At 47.2% G+C, this 18,871-nt stretch overlaps 1 protein-coding gene across 1 annotated transcript in view; it reads right to left on the bottom strand.

Annotated features, from left to right (window-relative positions):
- Positions 1 to 18,871, bottom strand: part of IDH3B (isocitrate dehydrogenase (NAD(+)) 3 non-catalytic subunit beta) — a 134,258-nt gene that overhangs the window by 44,268 nt on the left and 71,119 nt on the right. The window contains 5 exon segments of the mRNA XM_030190923.1: positions 1,664 to 1,677; positions 1,679 to 1,703; positions 1,705 to 1,738; positions 1,741 to 1,795; positions 14,739 to 14,871. Coding sequence (XP_030046783.1) covers positions 1,664 to 1,677; positions 1,679 to 1,703; positions 1,705 to 1,738; positions 1,741 to 1,795; positions 14,739 to 14,871 — 261 coding nt within the window.

The raw sequence follows: 18,871 nt of genomic DNA on the forward strand, positions 1-18,871 counted from the left end.
AAAAACAAACCTCTTCGCTTGATCAGGGGCCACAGGATAGAGGTGAGACCTGTGTCGGGATACCCTGAACGACGTCCTCGGGGTCCGACCACTGAGCTCAAATCAACCTCCTGAATGGCCTCATGAACAGAAAAAGCCTTAGAGGCTTCACATGATGGCCTGAGAATCCGGATCCGAATGTTCAAACTGCCCAGAGCATTAGAAATAAGGGAAAGAAGCTCCTCCCTATGGAAAAATCTGAACGCCAGTGGGATCATCAGACACCTTCTGCAGAAGTTCACCCTCCTCAAACTCCTCTATTCTAGAGGGCGAAGGGAATCTCCCTAGGAGGCAGTCAGGGAGAGGAAAGGAGAACACCGGACCTACCGAGATCTCATCTGCGGTCCTCCTTTGTTTGGCAGAGAGGTCCTCGGGGGGGGGGGGGGGGGGGGGGGGGTCACTGTAGCCTGCTCCCAGCCCGCCCCCGAGCTACCCACAGGCACTGAGGCACCAAGGATGGAAAGCTGAGGGCAATTTTTCTTTAACATATATGCCTGATGTAAGAGCAGCACGAATTCTGGGGAGAAAGGTTCCCCAGAGCCCCCGGAGAGAAGGGGACAGGAGAAGAAGAGGGCCCAGCGAAGTTATCCACAACTTCAACGGCGCCCCACTCTGCAGCCAGCAACAGCTGACCGGCAGGAAACACATCGGGGAGCAAAACAGAAATGACGCCGCGCAGTAGATGGGAGCAGGGCCCTCCAAGGCGGGGGGGGGGGGGGGGGGGGGGGAGGAGCCCTCGCCGTCAATCATCTTACAACATCCAGCCAGGCACAGTCCCGCTGCGGACCACTTCTTACCGCAGCGGGAACACCATTTTGCCGCCTTGGCTATCAACGCCGCCGCACCGACAGACCCCAACAAATAAAGGAGAGGAGCACTCACTCGCTGCAGCGCCACTGAAAGTCCCAGGCCACAGTCATCGACCCGAAAATGGCGGGAAGGAGAACACAAGCACTCAGGTAAGGGAGTGAAAACTATGCTTGCTGTTCTATATCGTCTGATTCCCCTCTGAAAGCTGCCTGCGTCTTTCTCTGTGTTTTGTTTTTTTTTTTTTTAATGGCTGCTGAGGAGAAGCAGATTCCCTGGCACTGTAGCTGTAGGGTTGTTTTTTTTGTGAGGAAGAAACAATTAGCAGCCCAGCCTGAGAGTCTAATGGGGACACGGTGTAAGGCAGGGACCCCCAAGGAGGTATGCCCCCAAAGATGACACCAAGAGCCAGTCACCCCCAAACTCAACTGGTCCCAGAGGACCTAGGAGAAGTCCCAAACAGAAGAATCTAGGAGCTGGTAAGCAGACGTCCACCACCCGCTGGATATAGAGATATACTAACCTATGAAGGGGCTGGTAGTCCAGTATCACTCACCAAGTTAGTTAGTTATCTCTATCTCCACCTGCAGGTTGATGGACACAACCCATCAGTTCATGGATTAATCTGCTGCCTGTGCTAAGGAACTGGATTTTATTTATTGCATTTATCAGAAGGCTTTACTGTAAGTAACTGTGTGTCCCCATGTGAGAATGCTATAGGCTAAAACAAACACTATTGGCTCTTTCACTTGATTAGTAATGTTTCCATTACTTTACATCTTCCTCTTCAAATTTCTGTCCCAGGAAACTTTCTTACATGATATTGGCCTGTGTGCACTGCTGTGACTTTTGAACGCCTTTCTTCGTGCATAATCAAATGCAAATTTGGCGATCGGGTTGACTTCTCACGCGTGATGATTTTCAGGCACTCGATGACTCCCTTTGCACTCTGAAAGAGGAATGTTTCAAGAAAATCTAATTAGAAGTACTATGAATGGGAACTAAACCTCACTCAACAGCCTGTCTCACTTTCTCTGAAACCCAGAAACATTAGAAAAATCTAGCTTATCTTGAAATTACCAAAACAAAGATACACAAGCTCATTACTGTTCTCAACTCTGAAATGTCAATTATGTTCCATTCATAGACAGACATAGACTAATATTAGAAAGATTGCCTTTCCTCTTCCAAAGGCTCTTTTGCCCGGGTTTAATTTTGGTACAATGCTAGGGCAATCTTTGGATTTGCTCCCACAATCTTAAGAGCCTTGAATGTACTGAAATGTCAAGATGACAAAGCTCTAGGCAGATTGGGAGAGGAGCAAGCAGGACACAAGGTGTCATTATACTTTGGACAGATGTAATCCATAGAGCCATGGCTTGAATGTAACTATTAAAATATATTCTTCAAAAACAGACAATGCAAAGTATTATTATGTTACTGTCTTCAGCATTGTGGCACCTTCTTTTGAATATGGAAAGGTCTTCATTGGGCAGTGAGAACATGGGACTGATTATTGTGAAAAGATAGAGAAAAGCTACATAGGGGAAATTAAAGCACTGAAGGCAGAGTAAACTGGAAGCTTGTTTATTGCCTGAAAAATACCACATCAACCAGTTTTTTTTTCACATTCTAGTCTTGGATTCCATGGCAATACCCTATCCAGAATGATCTAGGCCAGTGATCAGCAACTACTTGTCTTATGAGCTCCATGTAGCTCTTTTAAATAGGTTCATATGAGTCTTTTTGTTATTGGATACTAATTATACCATCAGTAGTAGCTTGTGCTAATATGTGCTAGAAACTTATAAACTCCTATCAGAAGTATTTTCTATATACTTTTGCCTGATTGGTTGTCCTGCTGTGATGTTGCAGAAATGAGGCATAATATGGAGAATTTATTAGTACCGAGGTGCAAGCCTTCTGTTTCTGGCAACTAGACCTTCTTGAATCTGGGAGTCTTCTGGATCCGATACATGGAGACCACTTTCTTCAGTACAACTTGCACAGAGAGCGGGGTCTCTTAGTTCTTCATTTGTGCATCTCGGAGAATCTTGTGCAGAGGAATTGTCACAGCATCTCTGGGTGGAGAATCAAACTCCAGGATCTGAAATAATTCAGCCCAAGGTTCGTTCTCCATTTCCAACTTAAAGGGAATGGCATCCGTCATTTCCTTGACAAAATGGGTGAAGGAGAGAGGCTCATATGGAGGATTTTCTTCTCTCGTCAGGTGGAGAGAGGTCTAATCTTGTGCTATATGACCCCTTCTCAGAGAGGTAGTCTAGCTCTTCCTCAGACTCAACAAAATAGTCCTGATGGGACTTCTGAGACTGCACCTGTCTCGGTTGGCTTGAAGTATGTCGAGGCCTTGGGGCTAGGTGCCTGTTCACATCTCAACTTGCATGGAGCTTCCTTCCCCGATACCAAGCAGTGCCATGCATGGGAAGCCACTGACACCAATGCATCTCAAGGCAAGGAGATTGGGGTCCACTGCACAGGTGTGTCATGGACCTCAAGTTTAGAGTGGCTGTGGCTGGTACAAGCACCCTTGATGTCTAAGCACTTTGCAGCTGTAGCAAGCCTGCTGACTCCTCCCTCAGAATGGCCCAGAACAGATCATTGAGGACAGGCATCGGTAAGGTAAGGGCCCGGGTCGGTGTGGAAACATCCTGCTGAGTGGTCAGTGCCATATCGAACTGGAGTCCTGGCTGCATGGGGGCATCGATAACAGCACCAGAATCACAGAGGAGAAGCAGTCCTCTCGGCACCAATGACAATGTCTCAGAACTCCCTGTACTATGCAAAGGGGACAGATGCTTCTTTGAGTCGTGAAAATGTGGGATACAAATGTAACAAATAAATAAATCTTTCTCCAATGACAGACATAGATGTCCCTCATTGTCGATGAGGATGACATCGAATCCACCCGTGTCCTCTGTATTGGGTTCAATGAAGATCGGTCCTGAGGTTTGCTAAAGATGCCCAACACAAAGAGGTGAAGACCTCCTCGATTTCAGTGTACCTTCAGTGTTGGACGATGCCCTGGCAGCCATCAGGGTCGATACTTCCGATGCTGATGTCGACTGACCAGACTTTGAGGATCCAAAAAGTTCCCTCTAGCAGGCCTGACCTGCCTTCTGTGTTCTTTTCTGCATTTTTTAAACAGAGAATACAGATGGGTCATGGTCAGGCCCCAAGCACCCCACACACCAATTGTGTGGGTCAGTGCTAGATATCACCTGATTACATTGGGTGCATCTTATGAAGCCACTGGAAGTCTTCTGGGGCATGTCAAAAAGAACAGCAGCTAAATAAAAAGGCTCAATGATGAGGTCAAAAGGTGCTCTGACCTAAGAGGGCCTCGAGAGCTGTGAAAAAATAAAGAAAACCTAAAAGTGCCAAAAAAACACAAAGTACAAGGCAGGGAAGAACATTAAATTGTATGACTAAATGAGGGAAAATACCAGCATAGGAAGGCAAGAAATCACAAGAAAAAGATGCTGAGATCAACAAAACACGACCTCCTAGCTCTGTGGAAAAAACAAGACTGAGGGTCCCATACTTGTGCATCAAGCGGAAAGGCACTTATGCATGAATGGTGGGGGCCACTATCAAAAGTTATAGAGCACTAGATAGTGTCCCAGGTGTAAGGATACCACTCTCCTGCTTGTCCTCAGAAAATGCTGGAGACAAAAGAAAAACAATAACATAGCAGATGTTAACAACATGGTCCATTTGGCTGCTCCTACCTTCACTTTTCTAATTACTACTACTACTTAACATTTCTAGAGCGCTACTAGGGTTACGCAGCGCTGTACAAATCAACAAAGAAGGACGGTCCCTGCTCAAAGGAGCTTACAATCTAAAGGACGAAATGTCAAGTTGGTGCAGTCTAGATTTCTTGAGTAGAGGTGTGGTGGCTAGGTGCCGAAGGCGACTTTGAAGAGGTGGGCTTTGAGCAGTGATTTGAAGATGGGCAGGGAGGAGGCCTGGCGTATGTGCTCAGGGAGTTTGTTCCACGTATGGGGTGAGGCGAGGCAGAAAGGGCGGAGCCTGGAGTTGGCGGTGGTGGTGAAGGGTACTGAAAGGAGGGATCTGTCTTGAGAGCGGAGGTTACGGGTAGGAATGTAAGGTGAGATGAGGGTAGAGAGGTAAGGAGGAGCTGCAGATCACGTGCATTTGTAGGTTCTCTCTCAGGTGTAAGCCACACAAGCTTGTCTGTCTTCACTGTTCATACTGTAGCCATAACGCTTCCTTATTGCACCCATCAAAAATGGAAAAATTAGTTCTTAACGGATAATTATTTTTCCTTTAGTGCAACAGATTAATCTAGGACAAGTGGGTTATGCCCGTCTACCAGCAGGTGGAGATGGAGGACACAGAGTTGCACTGTGCCTTAAACCCTGATGCTCAGTGTCACCTCCCAGTATACCAATAAAGCAATGTAAGGGAGAAAAGTCATACCTCACCTCGCCAGAAGTGGTCTCCTTCCCCTAAACGGCTGGAACTGCAATATCCACATCCAGAGAAATCTGCAGAACCAAAACCACCAGCATCACCCCAGACACACAGAAAGTTTCCAAGGGAGGTTTATGGATTGATGTGTTGCACTAAAGGAAAGAAAATGATCTGGTAAGAACTCATTTTTTCCTTCCTTAGCATGGCAACAGATCAATCCAGGACAAGTGGGACGTACAAAAGCAGTCCTCGTATAGGGTGGGCACCAGAAACTCCTGCAAGAAGGACCATAGTCCCAAAGGAAGCATCCTGCTGAGCCACCACATCCAGGTGGTAGTGCCACACAAAAGTATTGTACAGCGCTGCGTAACCCTAGTAGTGCTTTAGAAATGTTAAATAGTAGTAGTAGTATGCCCCAAGGACCAAGTAGCAAATCTCAATTAATGAGACTGCCCAAGACTCCGCAAGGAAGTAGCCATCCCCTGAAAGGAATGAGCCCGGAACACCGTTGGAGGCTGTTTCAAGGCTGTTTCAATTTCTATTGATAACCTTAAGAGTGGACTAACACGGCTACCACACTCCTCTACTTAAGGCAGACACATACACTGAAGAAATTGCCTCCCTCATCCAACGAGAAACCGTGGCCTTGGAAGTCGCCTGGCCCTTCCTAGGATCAGAGAAGAGCACAAACAAATGATCTGAAGCCTGAAAATCATTAGTGACCTCCAGGTAACACAACAGTGCCCGCTGAAAGACCAGAAGACCGAGGCAAGAAAAATCCAACTCATAATCCTCCCTGCGAAAAGAAGGAAAAAAACACCTTAGGCAGAAAAGGGGGGGAGGGGGGGGGAACAGTATGGATGGAAACATCTCCTTCGGTAAACACCAAGAAAGGATCCCGACACCCATCTGGCCAAAGCAATGGCAACCAAAAAGACCATCTTGAGAGTAATGTCCTTAAGAGTAACTCCCTGTAGGGGTTCAAAAGGTGTCACCTGAAGACCCCTCGGGACCAAATTAAGAACCCATTCAGAGCATACGGGCCGGAATAGAGGCTGCAACCAATTAATGCCCCGCAAGAATCTGACCACATCCGGATGATGACAGCGAAGAACTGCTCACATGCCCCCTGTAACAGACCAAGAACACCACTTGAACCTTCAATGAGATCAAGGAAGGTCTTTCTTGAAATCCTCCTGAAGGCAGGCCAAAATCTGTAGAAGGAAGGCCGAAAAGGGAGAGACAGATCACTCCCTGCACCAGACCTCAAAAGTCTCCACACTCTAGCATAGGCTGAAGAAGTGAACCTCTTCCTCTTGCAAAAGAGTGGTGATAACCTCTTCTGGATAGCCCTTTCTCCTCAAGCACGACCGCTCAATAGCCAGGCCATAAGACTAAAACAAGATGGGTTGTCCATCAGAATGGGCCCTTGATGAAGGCAATCCTCTGGCCACAGAAACAGGAAGGGGCTCGTCCACCATCATGTGAACCAGATCTACATACCATGGTTGCCTGGGCCAATCTGGAGCTGCCAGGGCCTATCCGAAGCTACCAGGACCACCCAGCCCGGATGGAGAGCCACCCTCCACTGCCCTGCCCACAATGGGCCAGGGGGGAAACATGTAGAGGAGAGAATCGGTCAGCCACTGCTGAAGAAATGCAGGAGCCTGGTGTTGCCCTTCTGTGCCATGAGATCCAGAGTGAGAAGACCCCACCTGGAGGTTATCAAGGCAAATGCATGACTGGAGAGATCTCAATCCATCGGATCCAGCATGTGGTAGCTGAGAAAATCCGCCTGAGTGTTCAGGGATCCCACAGGAGGGTCCTCTGCCCAGGAGAAGAGAAGTGAGCGTCCAAGGCTAGGGAGGCACTGCAAGTTCCCCCTTTCCTGTTGACATAGGACCCCACCATCGCATTGTCTGACAGCACCTGGACAGACTGCAGGTGGAGCACTGGAGCAAAGGCCTCAAGGGCCCTCTGAATTGCTCAGAGCTCCAGAAAGTTGATAGACCAGGTAGCCTTCACCATGGACAACTTGCCCTGAGCCACCAAATGCTGACAATAAGCTCCCCAGCCCGAAAAGCTGGCATTCGTGGTGACCACAATCCAAGCCGGAGCCACCAGAAGCTTCCCCTGTGCAAGGTTGCCTGCAGCCATCCCCCAGGGCATGCTCCTTCTCGTTTGATGAGTCCAAGAGACTCAGACCAAAATGTTCTGATCGAGTGGGGACCAACAACTGAGAAGGGAGGACTGCAGCAGCCGCATATGAGTTCTGGCCCAGGGCACCATGTCTAACGTCGCCGCCATGGAACCCTGCACCTGCATGTAATCTATCTTCTTGTTAAATTCCATCTTTTTACTTTCTCTCAACTTTCCTCCTGTCCTGTTTGCTCCCATCATTGCTTGTCTTCCTCTATCCTGCTTTCTCTCCCTCCTATTTGTCTTTTGACCATCATGAAGCAACCTGAATCTATCCACTTCAACTTCTCCAGGTGTCTTCCTCCTGTTGTCCACACTGCAAGACTCTATTTTGAGCTGTGTGATAGGAATGGAAGAGAAACTGGGCCCAGATGCACAAAACCTTACAAGCCAGCAACGTGGATTTTAAACTGGTTCTAGCCGGTTTAGAGAGCAAGGAGTACAGCCAGACATGCACAAAAGGGTTCTCCGAGGTCTTTTCCTATCGCGGTAGTAGCTAACGAAAAAGGAATGCAAAGCCAGGGCCGTGCTGACACGGTAAGCGAGCTAAGCAATGCAGGGGGGCGCTGACCTCTAGAGGGCACCACTCACTTGCAAAATCTTTTACCTGAAGTTGTGATTCTCCTCTCTCCCCTGCCCGCATCAGGAAGTGAAGGTAGCCCACCAGTGCTGAGACAGACACGCTGCTCTGCTAAAGCTGTTTCAAAGAGTACAACCAGCAGCTATTTATGGCTTTGGTGTGTGAACAACTTTCATTCAGGGTGAGCTGGAACAACATTCAAATTAAAGAGAACAGGTTTGGAGGCAGGTGTGCAAGTGAGACTGGGGAGAAATAAAAAATAAATAGTGTAATTGTTATCTGTAAGTGGTTCAAAGTTTTTGTTTTTTGAGCATGTACACTGAGAGGAGGGCATGACTGCAATGATGTGTACATAATTATCATAGCTACAGCTAAAATCCATTTAATTGGCTGAGGAAGTTTAGCTGACGTATAGTGTAGAATAGCTGGTAAGTAAAAATCTGATTGCTTTTTTTGTGTGTTTGTTTTTATATAAAACATTCTGCTTGGATAGGGAGAGTTTGTGATATTTGAAAATACATTTTGCTTTAATGAAATTGCTAAACTTTAGAGTCAGAGACTTATCAATGAGGGATACATACAGTGGAAAGGAAGCCCTGGAAACAGAGTTAAGAGGACAGATACCAGCAACAGAATCAGATACTGGGCCAGCATGATCAGAAAATGAAAGTCACCAGCCAACAAAGGTAGAAAAAAATCGTTTTATTTTCATTTTAGTGTTTGGAATATGTCCACTTTGAGAATTTACATCTGCTATCTTATTTTGCAATGTATAGCAGTCTCCCAGTGAGCCAGGGGAGGTCAGACTGTGTAAATGAGATGAAGAGACCCCCCCCCCCCCCCACTGTAACAAAGACAGGAACATGCATAATCAAAGCTTAGGTCTCTGCAGTTACAAGGGCTGGCCATTCCTAATTATGCTAATAGTTTTTAATAGGCTAAGTCCCACTGAAAAGCCTCTTTATAAAGGCAGTGCTTTCTCTGGAGAGCAGTGTTAAGAAACAGCAGGAATTGTGTTTATTTTTTTAAACTGCTTTCCTGTGTAAGCTAATTTACAGTTTTCTAGTATATGCTTGACATTGAAGGGTGTGGTAGACCCTTTTGTCAGGTCTGGCTGGGCCTGTAGTTTTCAGTCTAAAGGAAAGACAGGTAGCAATGGAGAAACATCTAATGAAGAAGCGAGACGGGGGGGGGGGGGGGGGGGGGCACCAACTGATAGTCTGCAGGGGGGCACCAGAGACCCTTGGCACGGCCCTGTGCAAAGCTATTATAGTGAGCTAATTACTATACAAATGTGCATGCAAAGCAATGCACAGCCATTTTCCAACTCGATGCAGAGAAGCAGCTCCTACTTTTACCGTGGAAATCTTAAGGTGTGGTCAGGACATGCCAGCACTATTGAAACAGTGGAGGGAAGGGGAGGAGATGATATCAATTCTAACAAACCAGCTGCGATTTAAAAAATAAAAAGCCTTATTATAATGTATGTCCACTGCAAAAGATTCCTAAACAGCCCTTTAATTGTCTAAGGCACAGCTACAACCACTTTCACTTTAAACCACAGCCAAAAGTTTGAGTACACATGCGGTCTTTTAAACTTCAGCAAAGCTTCCCAAATAAACGCACAAGTACGGACTACTTCATACACAGCAAGTGCCGGAATCATTGCTTTACATGTAGAAGGAAGACTATTAGCTCTCACTTATCGGAATGAACAAAATCACTTGCCCCACATGCTCAAACATACAGCGCCAGTGATGAAGAAGTACCCCTCGGCAGCAAAAAGAAGTCATCAGCTGTAGCAGAAACATTTGTTCCCTCTCTCCCCTCTCGGAAGAAGGAAAACTGAGTAGTTAGTGCCATTTCATCAACCCTCCCCGAGGGCAGCAAAACTGAACTGTGCCACTGCAAAAAGCCACCCGAAAGCCTTGCACCAGTCGGGGCCAGTGGAACGCAGTAAGCAGGGTATGCATGGTGGGGGGGGGGGGGGGGGGGTAGAAACTGCCATGCTTACCTTGATCCTTGAAGGACGCCCTGGTGGTTTAGTGGCCTCTGTGGCTGCAGGGGCAGGAAAGAATCCCACTCTTTCCTGCCCTCTGCCGCTCCTCTGTCTCCGCTTTGCTCTTCTGTGCCATGGGCGCCATCACCATATTTTCAAAATGGCTGCTGAGGCCTCCAGGCCTTGTGCTTGGGGGGGGGGGGAGGGGGAGAGGGAGGGGTCTGGGTGTCCACCGGATCTCCAGGCCCCTACATACATGGGGGTCTGGGGGATCTGGAGTCCACTGGCTATATTGGCCAGTCTCCCCCACTCCTCCTTTGCTCTGCAAACCCTAATGCCAACTTCGAGCTGGCATAGGGTTTGTCGCGGGAGCAGTGTCTTTTTTTGGCACACTGCCCGCTGATCATTAGGGAGGAATACGGGAGACCCTCCTTTGCATGCAAATAGCAATCAGAGCAAGCAAGCTCGTTTCACACACTCGCTGGTGCTGATCCTGGGGCTCAGGCAAATGCGGGTGCTAGTCCGGTGCTAATGGCCTCTAGCACCCACACTTGCTTCTGATCATCTGTCCATAAGAGGACAGAGAGAAAGGGGAAGGTATTAACCTGCTCAGTGTCAACACTGGGAGGGCAGAAAAGGAAGAGGGTGCTTCCTGCTCAGTGTTGGCAGCAGGACTAAGGAGATGGGCAGGGCCTGATTAACTACTGGGCAGATTAGGCATATGCCTTGAGGTGCCTTTTCCACAAGAGTAAGGGCAGGCAGAGGAAGAATCTGCTCCATGGCAGAAGGTTGTAGCCATGGGCTATAAAGAAGCCTGGATTTGTGAGCTCAGTGTGCGCTCACAGACGCTGTACTGGCTAAGCCTTCTCTCACAGGCGTTTTCTTTTCAAAAGGAAATTACTTTTATTTAGTAGCTGTTATTGTTTATATGAGAATATAATTGGATATAACACAAAGTTTTTTTCATACATATAGTGTGCTGTAATTTATGGTAATATTATCAGATTAAGTGAGAGAGCATGGGCAGGCCTGCTTAAACAGGTCTTATAAAACTACCTTTAGACTAAAGTCTTCTGTGGACATGTGTGAGTAAAGAGCAGAGCACCGGCACGTCCTGTAGCCTGGTTTGCAACTATCATATACCCATAAACCTCTCTGTTTGAACCCGTTATGGAAGACAGTCTTATCAGCTTTAACAAAAGGACAAAAAACATATGCACAGTAATGAACCATAACATATAGTCACAAAGCACATACTAAATAAGAAACTTGTCTTAACACCAAAGCAGAAATCTGCCTCAAGCTGCCCTGAAAAGACATTCTCTCACTAGGCCTACATTGACAATAAAAGACAGATTGAAACTGATACTTGTTATGGAGTCTAACTATCCCGGTATTACCAGTTTGCCACAACATAAAGGGACAGTGTCTAGTCATGTAGCAGTCAAGTGGCACAGGCAACCAGAGAAGCTGATTAGATCTCCAGCTTTCAATCAAAAGGTGACTACATGATCTGCATGTGTCAAATTAATTCCTAACACACAGTGTGTGCTGCTTTTTTTTTGTAGGAAAAACGGTACCAGTACTCATTATGGGCGGAGTCCATCTATGGCTCTGCCCCTATGGTAGCCACACCTACAGCAATCACACCCCTTATACCAGCCATGGCGCATATAAACAGGCATCATTGAAAATACTATACCAGTATAGGGGAAAAAAATAACTTGTGATTTTTTTTTTCATTATAAACTAGTAAAAAAAGGCCCGTTTCTGGAGCAAATGAAATGGACGCTAGCAAGGTATTCCTCCCCAACCCCCCCCACTCCTTCGTCGTTGTGAAACCACTGACGCCATTGCTCCGCACCTTGCCAACGCACCTTCATCACCTTCTTCGTTATGAAGCCACTGACGCCATTGCTCCGCCCTCGATGTGTGACGCCATTGCTCCGTCCTCGACGTCATCACGTTTGACATGAGGGCGGGGCTCAGAGACTTGGTGATTTTGGTGGCTTCACCACCACGAACCCTTCATGAAGGAAGTGACATCAGTGGCTTGGCTTCAGTGACGTCAGTGTCTTCAGAACGTTGAGTTTTATTATGTAGATAATTTCTGTAAGCTTTTATAGCTCCAGTATATCCAGTGCAAAATAAGACAGATGTAAATTTTCAAATTGGACAAATTCCAAACACTAAAATGGGGAAAAAAAAAAAAAAGATTTTTTTCTACCTTTGTTGTCTGGTGACTTTGTTTTTCTGATCATGCTGGTCCCAGTCTCTAATTCTGCTGCTCTCTATGTCCTCTGCCCCCTGTCCTTCCCTGCCATCCATGTCCTGCGATTCTCCTCCCCCCCTGCCCTCTCCTTTCATCCATGTCCAGTGATTCTCCTCGCTCCCCTGCCCTCCCTTCCCATCCATGTCCAGTGATTCTCTCTTCCCTGCCCTCTCCTTCCATCCATGTCCAGCAATTCTCCTTCCCCCCCATCCTCTCCTGCCATCCATGTCTAGCAATTCTCCCTGTCCTCCCCTGCTATCTATGGCCAGCAATTCTCCCTCCCCCGCCAATTCTCCTTATCCTGCTGCCTGTCTGCTTGAGAGTCTGGGCCCCCAGCATCAACCAGTACAAGGCCCAGCACAAGCACTAAGCCTTCACGCCAGGCTGAGTGTGCTGGTGCCGACCGGGTCTTCTACTGATTGATTGGGGACCCAGACTCTCAAGCGAGGAAAGCGGAGCAGTGAGAAAGGGACTCGGGAGGTAAAAAAAAAAAAAAAAAAAGGTGCCAGTACACTGTACCAGTGCATACCAGCACAAAAAAAACACTGGCTTGAAGTATAATTCTGTAACAGTGCACCTATATTTAGGTGCCTATTCTATAAAGGAAAACTTTCCTTTATAGAACGTTAGTAAAAAAGGCCCGTCTCGGACAAAAATGAAACGGGCGCTAGCAAGGTTTTCCTCGGCGTGTGTATGTTTGAGAGAGTGTGTGTGAGTGAGAGAGTGAATGTGTGTGTGTGACAGAGAGAGAGAGTGAGTGTGGGTGCGAGTGTGAGAATGAGAGTGTGTGCAAATGTGTGAATGTCACACAGTGTGAGACATAGTGTGGTGGAGCTTCCCCCCTCCCTCTGTGTGGTTGCAGGACCCCTCCCCCCTTCTGGTCCCCCTCTTCTCAGGTCTGTGGACCCCCCTTTTCCCCCTTCGTTCTCAGTACCCCTCCCCCCTCCTCCTTCCTCTTCCTTTTCCCTCCCCCTCTCCGAACTGGGGACCCCCTCCCCATTGCGCCCCCTAAAGTTGTCGGCCGTCACCCCTACACCCCCTCCCAAGGTGGCACCCCTACCACCTTCCCCCCCACACGTTGCCACCACTGCCCCCGTCCACCCACCCTCACCGAGGTCGCAGCAGCCAGTGCTGCACCCTCCCCCCCCCCTGCAAGGTGGCACTGCAGCTCCCTCAACCCCAAATAGGTCGCTGGCACTCCCCCCCCCCCCCATGTCCTACATCAGCTGAGCGGCACCTCCCCCCCCCCCCCCCCCCGTCAGATAGAAAAAGAAAATTAAAAAATTTAACCTGCCAAAATGTTTTGACGAAGGAAGCGGGGCCCCGCAGCCAGCCATGGGGTGTGAGCTGTGCATCTGCTCCTCCTCTTTGTGTTGACATCACAGCCCCTGGAGGTGTACCCCGTAGCGAGGAGGAGCGGATGCACAGCTGACAACCGAATGCTGGCTGCAGGCCCCGCTTCTTTCGCGAAACCATTTTTTTTTTTTTTGTAATTTTGTTTTTCTATCGGACAGAGAGGGGGTGGTAAGCGGCGCTCAGCAGATGTAGGACAAAGGGGGGATGTGAGCAGCGGCGACCTGTTTGGGGGGAGGGGTGGAGGGTGGAGCAGTGGGTGGTGCGACTTTGGGGGGGGTGAAGGATGGAGCAGTGGGCGTTCTAACCTTGGGGGGTGTAGGTGGGGAGCGGTGTCAACATGTTGGGGGGGGTGGAGGGTGGTAGGGGCGGTGTGTTTGGGAGGGGGGGGGGGTTTGTCCGGCTGGCTTGGTGGTTCTTTCATTCCATCCCTCCCTCCCTCCGACGTTGTGGCTGGCTGCCTGCTTCCCTCCCTTCCTTCGCTCTCACGGGTGTGTTTTTTTTTTTGGGTCGAGTGTATGTGCTCCGCCCTCTAAGTCATCACGTTGTGACGCGAGGGCGGGGCAGGCACTCGTGGTGGGAAAGTGATCTACATCATGACCATCTTTACTTGGAATGCTGGGTAACTTTGCCTCATAGAACGTTGGAGGTGCCTTTTATAAATAGAGACTAGTGTAAACAAGTGAAATACACATCTATAATTTAGATGCAAGCACTTATGCCAGCCTAAATGCCAGAGATAAAGAGTGTAACTTATAGTATTCTATGTTATACGTATTAAGTGTGAGTCCCACCTATAAAATATACAATATGTAGATAAATGTGTATTTAAAGAATAGCACTTAGCTGGTTTTTGGCATCTATGTGCATATGTACTAGAATTCTATACGTTTACGCACCCAAATGGTGCGTGAATGTTAGCACCAACTTTACAGAATTGGGTAAATGGTGCGTGAATGTTAGCACCAACTTTACAGAATTGGGTAAAGAAACCCAAATGACAAGATTCAACACAGATATTCTCTGCCCACCTCATGCTCCAGCGAGCTATACTCGCCCTCTGTTTGTTCTCGGATAATAACCAAGTCCAGATTGTTATGTCGTGTGTTAAAACCAGGCAAACTGCTCACATGAACAACGTTGGCAAACAGGTCCAGCTTACGTCTGTAGGAGAAAAACCTCTGTGAGAAAAGTACGCATCTAAGACACACCACATACGAAATACGCCTCAGCAAATTGTTCATTAAGACAAATATTCACAATTACTTAAAGCACTACTTATTATTTCTATAGCGCTACTAGTCGTACGCAGCGCTGTACACTTGAACATGAAGAGACAGTCCCTGCTCATCAAATTTAGACAGCACTTTACTATTTCAACATATATGAATTAGCTATTTACTAAGGCAGTGTTATACATTTGAGTTTTTAAGTGATTCTTTTAAGCCCCCATTCATAAATCAGTAAAATAATAATAACTTTTTCTCCTGTAATCCTGCTGATTACAAAAGTGAGAAATAGAGTACACTGTAACATTACATTAAACTCGGCTGTGGAATTCCTGTTGCTAGCTGGCCAGAAAGCAACTTTTTGGAACTGGTTCATTACTGGTCCTTCATTCTAGTCTAAAGGTGACTGGTTTATAAATATAAACAAAAAATCTCAACCAGCATAAGGAGACATGATGGATAAAGGATTAGCTGAAGACATATTATTATTATTATTATTATTATTGTATCCTGCCAAATCCATTTAAAAAATAAAAGGTGCAAAAATGAAGGAGGTGGTATAGCTGGTGGAAGATTTCAATCAACTGCGGTAAAAAGGGCCTCAATGCGTAGCAAAAATAGCCACAGGACTCCTTTTACCATAGCTTGGTAAAAGGGCCCTTAAGAGCCTTATATTCACTAGACGATCAGCACTTCAATTTAGATGCCTCAATTAATTGCCCTATTTAGATGCCTATTTCTAGCCAATTTTAGGGTCCTGCAAATAGATCCCTAAATTAATTTTAGGTGCCTTAAAATTGAAACACCTAAGTAAGGTTACTACTGAGTTTCCTAATTGTAGGCACACAAGTTGGGTCCGGGGTGCTGACAATCAGCTCTGGATGCATAATTTGGTTCAACCCAACCTGGCCCATCCCTTTTAAGAATCCTAAAGTTTCGGATCCTTGTGAACTGAAAGTTTTAAATTAAGGCACATTTTTAAACTGAAAAGAACTAGGCACTCACATTTTGTTAGGAGTCTAGACCAGAGTTTCCCAAGTCGGTCCTGGAGTATCCCCTTGCCAGTAAAGTTTTCAGGATATCCACAATGAATATGCATGAGCTCAATTTGCATAAAATAGAGAGGCAGTGTATGCAAATTGATCTCATGCAGCAGGAAACACCCTCATCAAACATCATCTCCTGCTGCTGTGGGATCAGTGGTAGCAGGAGATGGTGCTTTATAAAGGCGCTCCCTGCGGTCACTGGATGGGAGATCACTAAGTAGGAGATACCGATTTGTTGGCAGGAAATGCGGGCGACTTGGCAGGTCTGCATCCTATACCCCCTCATTCCAGAGCTTCCTTTCAATTGAAAGAGACTCGCCTCCTGTGCGTTTATGCTGCATAGGTATTTAAAAGTCTCTACCATATCTCCTCTCTCCTGCCTTTCTTCCAAAGTATACATACTGAGAGCCAGATGCACAAAGGTCCCGTTAAGGATCCGTCTGCATTTCCAAATCGGTAAAACTTTACCGATTTAGAAACACAGATGCATTCACTAAGAAAATCGCATGCAAATGAGCTGCTCATTGCTTTTGCGACCCAGCTCATTTGCATGCAATATGGGGGAAGCAAGTCGGTGAGCTGAGCATGCGCAGGTCAATCGCTATGCGTGGCTGCTCTGCGCATGCTACAGATGGCTCTCATACACGCAGACAAGCTGCGTCTATGATAACAGTAGATTTACCCCTTTTTTTTTTGGCAGACACAAAAGCGCTTTTTTTGGATGGGCATACCTGTGTTGCAGCTCCCTACCTCCGGCTGCTGGGAAAAAGTGAGAAAAACCTCCCCCTGCTGCTCTCCGCTCTTCTGTGAGGAATCAGCAGCATCAGGGCTTGGTTCTACCCCCAGCTGTTCCTGCTGCTTCCTTCTATTGGCTGGCTGACATCCTAGAACGCCCACCTCCCTGAAGATGGACTCTCATTGGCTGGCTGCTGTCTCAACTCCTCCTCCCTGTAGGACTTCCCTGATGACATCACTTTAGAGTTGTAAACTGATTGGATCCGAACTTCCTGGTGTCCCCTTCTAGTAATGAGTGGGCGGGACATCCCAGGCTGATGCTGTCCAATTGATTTAGCCCCTCACTGTGGATAGGGACACCAGGAAGTTCAGATCCAATCAGTTAACAGCTCTAAAGTGATGTCATCAGGGAAGCCCTGCAGGGAGGAGTTGGGTCAGCAGCCAGCCAATGACAGTCCATCTTCAGGGAGATGGGCGTTCTAGGATGTCAGCTGGTCAATAGAAGGAAGCAGCAGGAACAGCTGGGGATGGAACCAAGCCCGTGTCCCACAGACGCTGTTTCTTTGATGGACCCTTAACTTCTTTGCATTTTTGGTAAGTCACCATTACTTTTATGCTTAACATTTCAGTACTCCCCTCCCCCCCAACATTTCAGTACTCCCCTCCCCCCCCCCCGCCCAATTTCTTGCCAGTAAATGTAATTTGAAAAAGAAACATATGTGGCATGGCTTTCATACACGCAAAGAAGCTGCGTGTAAGCTGTTATACTATTTTTTTTGTGCTTCATCTTTCCTGCCTTGTTTCTCCCCTTTTCCTACTTGTAATAATGAAGAACCAGCAGGTCCACACCTCACATTAAAATTTCCACGATAAAGGTAGGGACTGATTTTGTGCATGGGGTCAGAAACGGTAGTGCATCGCATCGCATTCACATTATAATAAAAATTAGCTCATTTGCATTCCGTTTTTGTTAGCTGCTACCGTGACAGGAAAATGGCTCGCAGAATCCTTTTGTGCATGTCCCAGTTTACTATTTGCGCGCTAAACTGGCTAGAACCAGTTTTAAAACCACGTTGCTGGCTCATTATGTTTAGTGCATCTGGCCCTCAGATCTTTAAGTCTCTTCCCATATGCCTTATGACAAAGACCACTGACCATTTTACTAGCTACCCACAGGATCAACTCCATCCTACCTGGGTGGGCCCTTCCCACTCCCACCCCTATACATTTTTACAAACTTTGCCCCTGCTATCATCATCTTTCTCCCCCTCCGCCCAGCATCTGCTCCTCTCTCCCTTCTCCCCCCTTCTGCACAGCATCTGCTCCTCTTTCCCCTCCCCCACCCAGCATCTGCTCCTCTCTCCCTCCCCGCTCTACATCCAAACTGTCGCCGGCAGTGATTCCAGTAAGCAACCTGCACCAGCCCCGCAGGCATCCCTCTACTCTGTCCCCACCAGTGAAGAAACAGGAAGTGACATCATCAAGGGTGGGACGTGGTAGGGGGAAGTCTGCAGGGCTGACGCAGGTTGCTTACAGGAATCGCTGCCAGCAGCAGCTCAAAGGTAAACGGGGGGGGGGGGGGGGGGGGGGGAGTTAGAGAAAGACAGGCAGCTGCCATGAGAGAAAGGAGTGAGGTACTGCCAATGAAGTGCTTTGTGGATCACTAGACTGGGTGGGCCTGTGCCCACCAGTAGCTACGCCACTGACCCAAATATCTTTCTATCTTTGGCTATCAACTTTTTTTTTACCTGTTTGGCCATCTTAAGATCATCACATACAGTCACAACTAAGTCCTGCTCCTTTTTAATGCACAAAGGTTATTCACTCCCTAAACTGTACCATTCACTCAGGTTTTTGCAGCCCAAATGCATGACCCTGCATTTTTTAGCATTAAATTCTAGCTGCCAACTTCTGGATCATTCTTCCTCATGTTATCCGCACCATCACAAAGCCGTATGTGTATGGGCTGCATGCATATTTACATTGTTATAGCATGATTTATGTTCACCAAAATGTATCACTCTCCTCTGAAATTGTGATTTCATATCCAGTAAATAGTTCTGCAATGCTTCAGAGTCATGTGTGCTAGATAATTAGGTAAAATTTAATTTCTCATACAAATCTCAAGTGGACTGCATCCTGAGGTTAGGAAGA

This window comes from Microcaecilia unicolor, chromosome 2 (genome assembly GCF_901765095.1).
Source record: "Microcaecilia unicolor chromosome 2, aMicUni1.1, whole genome shotgun sequence".
NCBI classification, from domain to species: Eukaryota; Metazoa; Chordata; class Amphibia; order Gymnophiona; family Siphonopidae; genus Microcaecilia; species Microcaecilia unicolor.